The sequence below is a fragment of the Trachemys scripta genome, chromosome 6 (assembly GCF_013100865.1).
Source record: "Trachemys scripta elegans isolate TJP31775 chromosome 6, CAS_Tse_1.0, whole genome shotgun sequence".
NCBI lineage: Eukaryota > Metazoa > Chordata > Testudines > Emydidae > Trachemys > Trachemys scripta.
In genome coordinates, this window is record NC_048303.1 from 49488691 (window position 1) to 49504874 (window position 16184).

Sequence of the window (16184 nt, forward strand, 5' to 3'; positions counted from 1 at the left end):
GCCAGGGGCAATTCCTGGAAATAAATGTTTTGTCTCTCTGCCAATTAGCATCCTTGGGCTAGCATTGAAGGACACTGCACTACTGATGTGGAGCCTTCCGACTTTGAGGCTATGTCTACACTATCCACCAGATCGGCAGGTAGTAATCGATCTATCGGGGATTGAGATGCGATAAATCGATCCCCGAATCGACGCCCGTACTCCACCTCAGCAGGAGGAGTAAGCGGAGTCGACGAGGGAGCCGCGGCAGTCGACTTACTGCCGTGAGGATGGCCACGTAAGTCGAACTAAGATACTTTGACTGAAGTTGTGTATCTTAGATCGATTCCCCCCACCCCTCCCCAGTGTAGACCAGCCCTATGATTGACCTTACTATTTGTAGCAGCTGTTGAATGTTAGGGTAGCAAAGGATGGGCTGATACCCTTTTATTTCCCCCCAAGAAACTGATTTGCTGTGAAGAGATCTCTTTTGCATTGTACATGTACATACAACTGCAAGCAGAGCCTGCACTGTGAAAAATGCAGATGAGCTGAGAAACGAGTATGGAGGAATGCAAAGGGACAGTATGAGGATTACAACACATTAAATATATGCTCACTTGAAAAGTAAGTGTGTTTAATCAAACTTAATCTGGTTAGGAGAAACTATTGTCATTTTCATAACAAACGGAAAGTGTATCTTGGTTATTAAGCAGCTATGTTTGGTAGATCAATAACTATTTTTTTTTTACATATTGAAAACTTCCAAATATTGATCTAGTTAATTCAGAAAGTCCACAGCTCTGTGTACATGTACAAGCGTTTTTATGTACAGGTATGATTGTAGAATCCTGACTCACACAAGAACTCCCATTCATTTATCTAAGTGATGACTTCATGCACGCCTCTTACAGTGGTTGTTAGCGAGCTGGAACCCTTTTCAGTTTAAATAACAGGGAACTAGTCAACTTTCAATTCGAAGGAGCTACACTGATTTGCACCAGCTGATTTCAAATTTGTACTATGATGAAGAATACTTTTTAAGGACAGATAATTAGGGGTGAAATCTTACCCCGACTCTGGCCCCTTTACATTCAGTAAAAGGTCTGGAGTGGTGTAAAGAGATCCTAAAAACTCCATATCCATCTAAGAACGAATTCTCCCCAGTGATGGCACTGCAAAAGACAGCTGTAAAGCTGTCCTTCGAGGATCTTTTGCTAGCCATGCTAGCCAAGGGACACACTTGATACGGGCAGGATGACCAGATAACAAGTGTGAAAAATCAAGAAACTTTTTTTTTCAGGGGAATAGTTGCGTATATAAGACAAAGCCCCCAATAAAAGGACAGTTCTGATAATATCGGGATGTCTGGTCACCCTAAATATGAGGTGGAGGGTGATTGGGGCATGTTGGGGGGTCAAACCTCAGCAGGCAATGATTCTGGGCAGCATTTAGAGTAACCACCTTTGTTGGATGGAAATAAGGGAAAACCAAGTGAAAATAAAGGACAATGCTTTATTTTAAAGGGACGTTTTAGGGAAACACCATTTCCCATAGCATATCATATATTTTTCTCTCAAGTGTACATTTCTACTGCCCTCAAGTATACAATGCAATTATCATAAGCGTCAATTCAGTGTTCAACATGGTACTTAGTATCAGTTTTAATACCTCTCAATACATCTTAAAATAAGGGCGGTATGGTCACCCTAGGAGTACTGTGGCCTATACAGCAGCCCAGGAAGGGCCCTCATGGTTGTGTAAGGGAAGGGGAGAGCACAACTATCTTTTGAAACTACCATAATCCCTCTTCCCCATGGGCTGTGAGCCTCTCAGAGGCTCATCACAGATCCTCACCCTAGGTATCAGTCAGAAAGGATTTGACTTTCTTTGATCAATAGTGCATATAAACTGAACCTGATATATCACTTCAGTGATTCATGTCATAATCAGAACAGCTGCACTGAGCAGCTAATACAATATTTCCTTGTACAAAGATGTGACTGAGTATATGGATGCCACTGGCAAAAGGATAATATAAAGCCAAATGCCTTTTGCCTCCTACTCATTTTTTCTCTCCACTCAAAAATGAGTTTTAGTTGACTTAACCTGTATACAAGTTTAATTTTCTCTAACAAAGAATTACATTCTTCTGTGAAATTGAAGAGATAGAGACTAATAATAATGATGGGGTGAAAAAATGTAAGTTGAATACTTTTGCCTTTCACAATGGCATGGAAGCTATGTGGGTTTCTCTGTATTGACAAATGGAATGCACCAGGAGTTGACAAATGAACATGGAGAACTAAGGCAAGGCCATTTAACATATCTGGCTTCAACAGAGAGATAGTTTTACTAGCAAATAAAATAAATACCAAAGCATACAATAGACCACTGTGAAGGTCAAGAATTCACATCCTTCATTGATTTGCAGGTGCACAAGTCAGATATTTTTCTAAACAGTGTCAGGAGATAACTTGGCATCTGTAAGGGTCTTCTCTCAGACACACACCTGGTGGCATGTATGGACAGCAGGGAGGCATCCACAAAAACAGACACAGCGCTCTTGAATGTAATTTTTCAATTCACTACGCAAATCAGTATTGAATACCTTGGAAAAAACAGGGTCAAGTCTGATCTCATTTACACCAGTGAAAAATCTGATGCAATTCCATTGATTTACCCAAATATATGAGATCAGAATTTGCTGTGCTTTATTTATAGCACAAAAAACCTTAAGGCCCATTTCACAGATCTTTCTATTTTATTGGTATGTTAAACTCACTGTTTGCAACAGCCCCATTGAGGGAAATAACTACTGACTACATGTAGCAGATGCTTTTGCAGATCACTTGCAAATGTATTTTATAGCAGTATTTAATTCTAGAGCTGGGAAAAAATATTCAACTTTACCAATATTTAATGACAATTTTGGCATTTCTTAGGCCTGGTCCACACTAACCCCCCACTTCGAACTAAGATACACAACTTTAGCTACATGAATAACGTAGCTGAAGTCGAAGTACCTTAGTTCGAACTTACCGCGGGTCCACACGTGGCAGGCAGGCTCCCCCGTCGACTCCGCGTACTCCTCTCACGGAGCAGGAGTACCGGCATCGACGGCGAGCACTTCCGGGATCGATCCCAGAAGATCGATTGCTTACCGCCGGACCCGGAGGTAAGTATAGACCTACCCTTAGGAAACTACTGAAACATATTCCCTCTTCACGTCCTTTTGGTTAAGTGAATGGCAGAAAGCTTTATAAAATATGACTTTACTCTGTCTATGGTAGTAATTCATAATGCTGTCTGTAAAGTCATAGGGCCAAATTTAAGGAGTTTCAAGCACAGATCTTAGTCAACTTCTGCTTCCTCTGATACAGGGATGGGCTGGGGACTAAACTGGCTCCATCCTCACATAAACAAGGCTGGTCTAATTTTAATGGCTATCACAGTCTAGTAGCCCAAGATTCCCAGAATACAATGCACTCCAGACACGTCCCATAATGCTTCTATCACTCATGCTATGATTTGGTTTGATATGGTGGTGTTAGCAATCTGGCAGCTGTTTTTTCTGTCCCCAAAGTACTCTGCCCATCCCACATTGCAGGCATTGCTCAATAACTCAGAAGAACTTAATAAAATAAGTATGAAACCAAACGGTTGTAGCTGACATACCGTGCGTGTAGTGTTGTTCCAGCAAAAGATAAGCACAATTTACAGAATTCTGTGCAAGATCCATTCAAATTTCATTCATTGAAAGCTACTGAGTGTTTGAAGTTTTGGAATTCTGGAATTAATTCTATATTTCATGTTAGCATGACTATATGTGGCCAGAAATCATACATTAAAGAAGACATAAGGGCCTATGCAAAGGAAGAGGGTTAAAATGAATTGAACTACAAAAAATACAGTATGACCAGTGCTTTTTCCTAAAGAGGGTGCCCTACAAAAGCATAGAGCAGCTCAATAAGTAAATAAAGTCCTTGCTTTTACTGACACAGGAACACAGCTTTAAATGTAGTAGTGGTGGGTAAGTGGATAGGGGCGGGTGGAGTTTGTATGTTTAGATCTTAAAACAGTCACGGCTTGATACTCTGCAGACTAGGAACAATCTCTTTTTTTTTCTTAATAAATTATTTAAGAGAAAAATCTACTTCAGAATACACTGTACATTAGCTATTAGACCAGCCTATAGGCAAAAGAAGGCAGTAATAGCTAGCAAACCAATTCTGCCACCCCCATTCATGTGTAATACCTTACTCCTCAATAGTCCCAGAGAAATCAGTGTTTAATGGTACTAAGCAATGTGAGTATGGGTGGCAGAATATGACCCTATATGATCAATCCACTTTTTTGATTGACTATTATTCAATCTGAATATCCGTACTGAAATTTTATAATAACCATAACCATCACTTCCTGAGTAGATTTCTAATGATCATAGACATATCGTTAGGGTATACAGTAGTTCATACTGAAAAACTGATTACATTATATATTAAAATAATAAATGTAACTTCTAAATTGAATAAATATAAAATCTCTTTTCCATATTGCCATTGCAGTTACCATTATGTTCCTCCATATTCACTTGGAAAAGGATGTGCTTGTTAATGCTCCACAAATCTGTAATGCAAATGCCACCTACCTTGTAAATCCAGAGATACCACTGCTATGTCATCCTCTAATCCTTCAATCACCTCACATTTATATCTCCCATAATCCTCCAGTGTTATATCTGTGATTACAAGAGAAGCATCATTTTCACTGCCTTTTTTCAGAAACACCCTGCCCTGGTAGTTTCCATAACTCTTCTGGTGGAGTCCCATTGCGACAAAGACGTCCACTTCCTTGAGGTAATCTGAGGTGAGTTTGGTCCACTTGACACGAATTTTGTGGGTTCCTGAGCCAGCCGATGTATGGTCACGGTAAAATTTACACGGTAGTGTGATATTGCCACCCCTGTGTGAGAAGACTTTAGTTTGTTCTGCTTCCACAAGTAGACGGGGTCCATTTTCTGATAGAATTTGAACAAAAACAAAACAAAACAAATTAATAAATAAAAAGAACCATTACTCTGCATTCTAGCTTTTACAAAATGGGATACATGATATATGCAGTAGTAAACATTAGCTATTTGATACAATTAGTTCTGCATGATCACTCTCCTACAGCTGTGTTGCACTATACTGCAGGTATTTAGTATCAGGCTTACTATACTAGTTTTATCTTTGATAATAAATCTCTGCAATTTGAAGTGAGAAGGTACCTCTAATGTAGTCCTTGCTTCATTGATGAATAGGCTACTAATACATAATTGATAAATTAACATTAGTAAGTTATTGATTTCATCTACTTACAAAGGGCCAGACTGGGACCCAGCTAATGCATGAAGGATGGAGTGCAAGGCTACATTTTAGCAGGTAACAATTCAAAAGGTAGAGCAGTTTGTGGGCTCACTACTTTCCTTCCAACACTGGTGGTCAGGGAGTGGGCAGGCAGGAGGGAGGATTAAGGAGACAATCAGCACAGCTGAGCTGGCATCCTGCAGGAAGTAACTACTGCCAAGTATAGGAGTGGGGCAGATTACTTTCCCTTGAATAAAGAAAGGAACCAGCATGTGTGCTCAGGGAGGCAAAGAACAAAAGATTTGTCATCAGTGGTCAGCACAGAGTTAATCTCCCATGACTCCAAAGAGTCAGAGATCCTTTATGCTGTACAAATCACAACCTTATGTCTTTGCTCAATGTAACCCTGGGCACAACAATGTTTTTCCAGAACACTCAATGCCCATCCATCAATAATCCATCATGTACAAGTGTGGTCACTCACAATGCATCATTCTCTTAAAACGTGTGATCCTTTGGGGGCCAGATTATGGAACCCTTATTCATACTGGTGAGCACTTACTCACGTGAATAGTCCCACTAAAAATAATGGGGACTACATATGGGTAAGAGCGCTCAACTAGTGTGAGGAAGAACTCTACAATATGACCCTTGATTTGCATACTACTTTGATGTCACCATGATCTTGCAGTCAGTGAAGATTTTTGACAGGGTAGAATAAGATTATTCATTTGAGGCTTGTTTTGGCCCAAACTGTACTACGAATGAGCATTTTTAAAAATAATAATACAGCAGGCACCAGTACATGAAAGGATGTCCAATTTTCTCCTCATATTTTATTGTAGCCCTGGCGTTAGGGTTAAATTCAGTTGACTGAGGTCCCCCAGAGTTTGGAAGCTTATCCAAATTTATTTGAAACTTTTGTCAACTTCTCTTCAAATGCCTTTCTTTATGCTATCACCTGCCTTCTTTCAAGCCAATGAAATTCCTCCTCCCCCTCTCTTCGTGCATGCATGCATACGTCATCAACTCCTCCTTTTTCCCTCTACCCCAGATTCCCTGCTCCAAGTTCCATTTTGCCTTCAGCAGGCCACAATTGCTGGTACTCTGACAGATCATCATGTTTGGCATAGTCATCTGAATCAGCTGTTCTCTTCAAATCTTGCGTGCTCTTCCCCCGGGTCCAAGCTGCGGTTGGGGCTAGGACAGGCTGGCCTGTGGCCTGGGACTCAGAGCAGCTGAGGCTGGTGTTTGTGTGGCCCAGCGATCTGTGGCTGCAGGGGCTGGGGACCGCGCCAGCTGCCTGGTGCTCTGGGGCTGGGGGCACTTGAGGCTGCGGTGGGGAGCTTGGGGCTCTGGTGGGGGAGGGGAGTGACCTTAGGCAGAAGGGGCGGGGCTGGGGGCTAGCCATCCCCAACGGGTGGTTCACACAGTGCCTATGTTAATTGCATAGTTCCAAAGCCCATTGAAGTCAATGGTAGTTTTCTATTCACTTCAGTGGGCTTTGGATCAAGCAAGCCCTTAGGACCAAAAGCCTAGAGACACATGCAAAAGTGTAAACACAATTATTATGACTGGATGTATAAAAGGGAATAGTCATGCAGTCCAGGTAGGCAAAGAAGCCCTGAAGGAAGAAAGGAGTAAAATGGGACTTTGAGAAGCAGGAGAAAAGTCTTTGAAAGTGTAAGTCTGAGGCCTTTTTCTGCAGCCGTAGTAGGACAGCAGCAGCCATGAGCCAAGAAGCAGAAAGTCACATCCTCACATTCCATCTAAAGTGCATTAGAACAATGAAATATGAGACTGTTAAGAAGGTGCTTCTGTGCTAACAGAACCCACCACCACTAGATAAGAAAACAGACCTTAGGATGTTTTTTAAAAAAAACTTAGAATACTATCAAACTGTCTGGCAAGGAATCACTTATCAACAGTTGTGTTTGTGAAATCGCTACTTTATTGTTTTGCCTTTATGGTCCCTACTTCTCTATGGTTTATCTGTATGGTTTCTGCCTGGTTCTTTGATTGTTTCTGTCTGTTGCATAACTAATTTTGCAAGATTTAAATCAACTAAGATGGTGGGGTATGCTTGGTTAAATAATTGTTTTGCAATATGTTAGAATTGGCCAAAGAATTATTTTGTAATACTTCAGTAAAATGATGGGTTAAGGTATAGCTAAGCAGGACTTAAGTTTCACTATATAAACTGGGCTCCAAAAGGAAGTTCTTTAGAACCAACTCCAGGACACAATCCAAGATCAGAGCTGCCAGACCTCAACACTCTGCCAACCATATCATGCAAAAGCTGGTGTCCCAGATGACTTGAACCTGACTGGCCACCAGAAAAGTTCATCTGCCCTATTGGAAGTGGTGAGCATTGTATGCTTAGTGTATGCATTCTGTTTTGGTGATTGTTAATAAATAGAGGTTTAGGATATTTCTGTGTAAGGCTCTTTCACTGATAAAAGACCCCGCAAACCCGTAGCAGGTTATGCCCTGAGCCCTAGGAATTGGGTAAGGGTGGGTGCCTAAATTAAGAGGGTTATGCCTTGCGCCCTGGGAACTGGGTAAAGGTGGATAGCCTAGAGTAGGGGTAGTCAATTATTTTTTGTCAAAGTCAAAATTTCTTAGTCGTGATATAGTCAAGACGCCAAAGAAAATAATAAAATGATAATAAATAATAACAACATGTAAATAAAAAGATTTTGAGGTCCGTTCAAAATCATCTGACGGTCTGGATTCGGCCCATAGTCTGTCTATTGACTACCCCTGCCCTAGAGTGAGTGGGTAAAAAATGGATCAGAAGAGATAAGTTCTGAATGACAAACATACTGTGGTCCGCACCTCACCCATCCAGTTGTCAAATTGTGCAGTGCAAGCACTCAATTTGTGCCTGCCATTGCAGTGACTGCAGGAGCCACACAATAATGTCAATATTTTTGGACGCATCTCTAGGCTTTTGATTGTTTGAAAAAAAATCTGTTGGGTAAATGATACATTCATTCCCCAATAATGGGCAGCATACATTTGACTCCCATATGTACTGCATGTTGGGTACATGAAACTTAGCAAAAGACATTTAAACACACCAGGAAATGCTGCCTTTTATTGTAACATCATTTGCATATCTATTCACATTCAGAAGGTATAATCACAGAGACAAACTCATACAGCAACTTACTAGAGACGATTTAAGAGTAAGATATATGCCATCCTAAATACTTTAGTTTTTAGTCAGAAGGGAATGTGTCCCTCCTCCCCCCCCCACCAAAATACTATTACATGTGCAGAATGCCTATGTAACCAGTGTTGGCAGCTATTTCAATTTCCTCCTGACTAACATGAGTTTGGCTGAGTTGTAACCAGTCTCATTATAATGAGAGATGTTCCATTCCTCTTATTCTACCTGGGGGAACCCCCCTTCTGATTGGCTGGTCTTCCCCACTCCCCCACCTCCTGAGGAAGAGCCACCAATCAGGGCTGCTGCAGGAGGCAGGCAGAATTCTTTCCACCTCCTCTCAGGATAGAGAAGTTTTTGGATAAAGGATGGGGAGAGAGAGCAGATGATACCATTCTCACAGGAGGTGAGGAAGGAGCAGAAAAAGTCCATCAGCTCAGGTGGTTCTGCTAACTCCTCCCCCTACTCTCCTGTGAAAAATGTTTATGGGCTGCTCTTTCCTCCGCTCCTGTGTCCATCTTGGCAACACCAGTCCTGGCAAGAGAAAAAGCATCAGGCCAGTGGAGAATCCCGGGAGCTACTCTGCCTCCCCCTTAGGCCTGGGAAAGGAGAGAACTGAACCCCACAGTAGCTCCCTGTGTGCAGGCCTGGGAGAGGAGGGTGACAAACCCCAATAACTGCTGGAGGAGGAGAGTTGGGATGTGGAAAAGACAGATATGGGGATTGTGGGGGAGGAATGGCTGTGCAGTCTGCAGGGGGTGCATAATGAATTGTGGGGCTCAGGGACAGGCAGATGTGTGGCTAGGAAGGGCACAGGTTAAATGAATTAAAGTGCTGAATTTTGAGGAGAAGCCAGAAGCTCCATACCATCAGGCAGCCAGTGAGAGCTCCTGTGGCAGGGGCCAAAATCACCTTACTCAGTAAATCGGAGGGAATTAGCAACACTAATTGTCTCTCTCGAAGACACACAGAGATTGGGCAGGAGGGAGTTCACAAATCAAAAGAGAAACCAAAAACACGAGATGATCTTTTTTAAAAAACAAACAAAATGCTCATGATTTTTTGGAGTCTGACTCATGATTTTTGAACTTTTGGAGCTGGCAATATTGTGTAACCTTCTGGTGAGTGTATGTTGCGGCCGTTCCCCGCCCCCACCTGACTATTAAAGCCCAGCTTTAGCTCAAGGTGTAGCAGCTCAGGCTTTTAACTCTGGAGGTCCCCACTGTGTCAGCCAAGATGGTGGTCGTCACATTTGTATGTTGTTATGTTTATTTTCCTTTGTCTAGTTGCAGAGCTTTTATTGCACAATTAATGTTCTGGGTTAGATTCAGCGCAGAGAATCAGAAATCACCACTTCCTGTGCCACCAAAGCCTGTTACACTAGAGAATCCAGCTCTGGAGGAAGGCAGGCAATCTTTCCAGCACCAGGCTCTCTTACACAGTGGGTAGGCAGCTTCAGTCTGGAGCCCTGGCAGTGGAAGTTATGGAAGGTAATACATCTAGGAACAAAGAATGCAGGTTTTATCTATAGGATGGAAGACTCGGTCTTAGAAAACAGAAAAGGACAGAATCATCAGAGATAACCACCTCAGCATGACCTCTCAATAAAACGCTGTGGCTACAAGGGCTAATGAGATCCTTGGCCATATAAAAAAAGGAATATCAAGTAGAAGTAGGGAAGTGTTGGAGAACAGCTAAGCCCTAGGTCTGAACTGAAAAATTATCCCTCAAAACGCAACAAGTGAAAGTGCTCATAAAGTTTGCTAAACTTTGAGCAAGGAAAGTCCCCTGAAGCCCCATGTTTGGAAAAGATAAGAATATGACACTGGAGACATTGGAGTACGTTGTTCTTCATAACTTTCCTATCCAAATAAGAAAAATAAAAGTTATCTTAATTTTCCACCTTACAGAAGTGATCTTGCGTTATGCTCATACAAAGCACACGAGATCTTTATAGAGGAAGGTAAATACATAGCATTTATTGACAGGTTTCAGAGTAGCAGCCGTGTTAATCTGTATCCGCAAAAAGAACAGGAGTACTTGTGGCACCTTAGAGACTAACAAATTTATTAGAGCATAAGCTTTCGTGGACTACAGCCCACTTCTTCGGATGCATACAGAGTGGAATAAATATTGAGCATTTATTGAGAATACCACAGTTAGCATACGCTTTTTAGACACACACACACACACACACACACACACACACACACACACACAGAGTCCTGCCAGTGATGTTCATAGTTACCAGTCTGTTGTAGCTCGAGTCAATCTAATGTCCAGTTAAATTGAGCACGAGTGTGGAGCTGGGTTCTGTCGATCGCGATCCGATGCTCCGAGGCTTTGCAGGACTGAACCCAGAGTTCCATGGCAAAACACCCCAGCTTTATAGTTGTAAATTTCCATTTGAGTCCATGCATTTTGCAATGTCATCCTGTAATCATTAGTCCTTAAGTGGTGTTATCATTTGATGGTTATTGTCCGGCTTCCCATCGTTATCTTCTATTTGTTGTCTTCCCTTCGGGGGTGCCTGCCTCACCTCTGAGGTCGTCAATGCTGCTAACATGTTTAACATCGGATACAATGGATGTTTTCTGATTGTCTCCTGGTTTTTCCAAGTCTCTCACTTCTTCTTGACCATCTGGACATTTGCGATGGCTTTCACACCTTATCTTTTCCTGATGTATGCATTCCTCATTCACACAAACAATCTCTTACAGAAACCTTCAAAGGTATACAGACAGCAGTATTGTATATTCAGCAGAATACATTGTAAATCAAGCCTTGCTAAATCTTATAACTAAACCAATTCACATTGGGGTTTCAGGCTCTCAACATTCCTCTAATCTTCTTAACATAGATAAAATAGAGAATCCTGTCTCTTACAAATTAGGAAGTAATACATATAGGAAACCATTGTAGTTTTTTAACTTATTGTAAAACAAAAGGGTGACCATAATCACTCATAAGGATTGTTCTGGTCTGTCATTCCTTTCTGCTATTCAAAAGGGGTGTCTGACAGGATGAAATCAAATCATACATTAATTCTCATAGTACATTATACAATCCAGTTCTTACACTTGTCCCTGTACACAGCATTGTTAAAATAGCTACTTGATTATTATTTGCGATATTGTTGTAATCCCAGAATATGAGACAGACACAGTGGGTGAGGTAATATCTTTTATTGGACCAACTTCTGCTGATGAAAGAGACAAGCTTTCAAGAGCCACAGAACTCTTCTTCAGCATATTACCTCACCCACCTTGTCTCACTAGAATAGTGTGTCCAGTCCTGGTGTCTGCATTTGAGCTGGATGAATTTTTTTTGCTGAAACTATTTTTTGCCATAAAAAAAAAATCGGATGTTTTGCAAACTTATGTCAAATTTACTGAATTGTTTCAGTCAAAAACATACGCTACAAAAAAAAAAATTGAAAACAAATAAAAAAAAGTTCAGAATGAAATGTTTTGATTATTCCGTTCAAAGTGACTTTTTGTTTACACATAGACTAAATTTTTTTTTAAAGGGTAAATAGCTGCAACAATGAAACATTTTTGGTTCACTGAAAAAATTGAAAATATTCTGTTTTGGGCCAACCCAAAACAATTTTCCCCCAATATTTCAGAACAGCCAGCAAACTGAAAGATCAGTTATTCACCCAGCTCTAGTCCACACCTCAAGAAGGATGTGGAAAAACTGCAAAGAGTTCAGAGGAGAGCCACAAAAAAAGATCCAGGTGGTGTGCAGAGTAGGAAAGAGACAGAGAGTGTATGAATTGAGTGTATTCAGGCTGACCAGCACATTAGGGAAAACAATAGACATATAGGGCTGGATGTGTCCTTGAGAGTTCACCTAGTTCAGCCCTGCATGCTGAGGCAAGATCAAGTTTACCTAGATGAGCCCTAAGAGGTGTTTGTCTAACTGTTCTTAAAATCTTAAGTATCCTTATAGTTAGAATGTTTTTCCTAATATCTAACCTAAATATCCCTTGATGCAGATTAAGCCCATTCTTCTTCTCCTACCGTCAGTGGACATAAAGAACAATTGATCACCACCCTCTTTATGACAGCCTTTAACATATCTGAAGATTGTTCTCAGGTCTCCCTTCAGTCTTCTTTTCTCAAGACTAAACAATTAAACTAAAAAAAGGGAAAAGCTGTGTGGCAGCAGAAACATCCATTAAAGACTTTATAACTGCTATATCACATGTCCTACTGCACGTGTGATTAACTGTAAACTCAAATTCATGCTGCTTTAAAAGATATATAGCTAAATGGTTGTTGAGCTGGGACTATTTATCTCCTTTTGAGATAAAATAAGCAATACACATGGACACATGAGAGCCCTCTACAAAGGGGTAACGGTGATGAAGGGGCTGGATAACCTCTAGACACTCCTTGTGACTTGCAGAGAGATAAGATAAAGTTAATATCCTGGCAGCTACTCTTATAGTCTGCTATATGATCAAAACTAGGTTGAAAGAAATTTGCTGGGCAGATTTTCCAATGGAGTAATTTAGGCACTGGCCATGCCAAAGGGATAAAACATTTTGCCTCATAAGGTAAGCAGCAGTTTATTCTAGAAGTTCAATACATTAGATAACAGAAATAGGAATAGGAATAAATCAGCATTTCCTTCATTTTAGAATGACCCAGAAAGAGAGTCTCACAGCTCTAAAATTCCTAAAATCTGCAGAACAACTTACTGGAGCCGTCTCAAATCAGTTCCTGTAAGAGGAATATTTAAAAGAAGAAATTCCTTTCTATCAAAAGAGTAGGTTGCAATATCTCAATGTGTTAAAGAAATTAATTTGTTCAATTGGATTATGGTTTTCAAGTTTCTTAAGAGAAAAACAAAACATTTAACAGTACTTTGGATTGTGAGCTATCGCTTGCTTTGTCAGACATCTGTTTTTCTATCAGTTGGACTACACTGAACAATCGGTAATAGTTCTGTTTTCGCCTCCTCCTTTAGATTTTCTTTCTGCCTCTGTGCTCTCTCCTAGAGTAGGGAGCTGCCCTTTTTTTTAGCTGAGTCATACTCTTTCTTATAAGAAATAAACGAGGAAGGGGCCAGCAAATGCAATAGTGGATGTCACATGGGCTTGAGGAATACGCACTGATATCGTTCCCTCTAATGAGTGTGAATCCTGCTTTGAAGGAGTTCTGGCCACAAAAGCTCATGAGAAAAGGGAAAAAGTAGAAACAGCTTGCAAAGAACCTGGTATATCCAGGTACTGGCTGCCAGAGGGAAAGGAGTTGCTGCTGCACCTATCCTCAAGCTCATGTTGGCTGGCCTCTTGCTGTTCCATCTCGGAACCAAGCGGTCAGAGCTGTTGTGAAGGTTGATCTGCTCAGTTGAACATTGCCTGTTGGAACTATGTAGAGCAGCAGCACCCAAATTCTGCCCACCCACGCCCACCCCAAATTAACTGTATTTCAAAATGTATATTGGTCGAGCAAAGGGGCTATTGACAAGTGCACAGGAAGGGGCATCGGAGGAAACATGACTCTTAGGATACCTCTACACAGAGCTGGAGGTGTAATTTCCAGCTTTGATAGACTTACAAGTGGTAGCTCGGATTGAGCTAGCAGGTTAAAAATAGAACTGCAACAGCGGCGGTGCTAGCAGCAGGATGGGCTAGTTGCCCCTCCTATGATCCCATCTGCAACCCTAGGTAAGAAATTACATCTCCTGCTCTAGCATGCAAATCGCTTCACTGTCTCCCTTGTCTGACCTGAATAGCTCTGTGTAGCTCGAAAGGTGCCTCTTTCAGCAACAGATAAAATATATTACCTCACCCACCTTGTCTCTGCCATACAAGTAGCACTCTTGTTCCCATCATTGCTATCACTATGCATACACCTCCCCCCTTGACTTCATTAGGATTCCCAGGTGGATTACTAGCAGACTGATTTATTAACACACTGCTTGACCTCTCAGTTTAGTTGCACCTGCTGGTTTATTGACTATATTAGCTCAAATTCTGCCCTCAATGCACATTAATAGCTTTCAGTGGTTCTAACTGGCTTCTACACATGAGAACAGAATTTAGCCCATTATGACTAACGGCATATCAGCTTTGGGAAATTATGAGAATATTGCAGACCAGAAGGCAAGAGTCTGGACAGTATGTAGACACCATTCATGCTGCTAGCTGTGGCCCTTGTCAAATGGTCTTTGTCAGATTTTATCCATCAAAAATTATTCAGAATCTAATGGTTGCAATGCCACTCAACATGGTAAGTAAGCATAGGCCAGAGTTGAAGGGAAGAATGTACAGTCCAACTACAAAATATGTTAATAGTGGAAGAAAACCACAATTTTAAGAATTTTTCCTTCAGCTATACTGAGTGTGTTTTGTCAGGTAGATTATTTTTACTGCCTACATGATCTATAGTTTCAGCTTCCGGGTACTATTTTGCTTCCAATGGTAGAATATCCATGGAGTTATTAGCTTGATTTGATTCCTGCTTTCAACAGCTTTGCTATTCTGTTATATGATTGGAGCATAACCTTAGTCTTAAAATATTATCACTTGCTCCTCAGATAGGGCAACAAAGTGGGCCATATTGCATTTATTCAAGGATTCAGTAGTCATTACAAAGGTAACACTAATCAGCCATTATATCTAGGGAATATTGGTACTAATAAGACTACATGAGAGTATCTGAAGTGAAGAATCTGTGGTAGTGACAAATTTTTAACACAAAACATGAAGAATTATGCATGGAAACTTTTTTTCTCCTGTGTTTTTGTTTTGTTTTTTGGCAAAACACCTCTCTAAATTTGTTGTCGGGCCAACACAAGCTTTTTTATACTTATTTGGCTGAAACACCAACTACACTTCATTTGTATCAAGAGAGAGCAAAATACATAAGTGTCAAAGTTGTATTCTTCCAGCTCGAAATTTGTGAGGAAAATTATTTCCCACACATTATTTTTGTAAGTATTAATGCCAGATATGAGCCTCTGATGCACAGTATCTCATCATCTAGTCATATAAATCTGGGTTGAAAGTTCACATAAAACTATTCCAATCAACAATGCTATGGCACTCTGTACCTCAGAGTAGCACCCGGGAACACCCATATTCACCACTGTCATATAATTAGGATATGTTTTGTACAAAGTTTGCCTTGTGAGGTATCATTTTAAAAGTCTTGATCTGGTGAACATTAATATCCTATTGAATTGTAAAAAGAACAGGAGTACTTGTGGCACCTTAGAGACTAACAACTTTATTTGAGCATAAGCTTTCGTGGACTACATCCCACTTCTTCGATACATAGAATGGAACATATATTGAGAAGAGATATATACACTCATGCTCCTGCTCTCTGTATGTGTGTGTATATATCTCTCCTCAATATATGTTCCATTCTATGCATCCGAAGAAGTGGGATGTAGCCCACGAAAGCTTACACTCAAATAAAGTTGTTAGTCTCTAAGGTGCCACAAGTACTCCTGTTCTTTTTGCGGATGCAGACTAACATGGCTGCTACTCTAAAACCTATTGAATTGTATATGCTATCATTGTATGTGAAGTTATGAAGTTTTGCTTATGTGTGTGTTACTGAAATACGTTGTGAGGTTGGGAACACACACAACCCACCTTTCAGGTACAACAATGGAGTAGCCAGACAGCGGTTAATGGCTCATCAATGCCCCTCAAGGAA

At 40.8% G+C, this 16184-nt stretch overlaps 1 protein-coding gene across 3 annotated transcripts in view; it reads right to left on the minus strand.

Moving 5' to 3' along the window:
• HAPLN1 (hyaluronan and proteoglycan link protein 1) overlaps window positions 1-16184 on the minus strand; it is a 91211-nt gene that overhangs the window by 24056 nt on the left and 50971 nt on the right. For all 3 annotated transcript variants that reach the window (XM_034774675.1, XM_034774676.1, XM_034774677.1), the window contains one exon: window positions 4631-4999. In XM_034774675.1, coding sequence (XP_034630566.1) covers window positions 4631-4999 — 369 coding nt within the window. The remainder of the gene's footprint in view (window positions 1-4630; window positions 5000-16184) is intronic.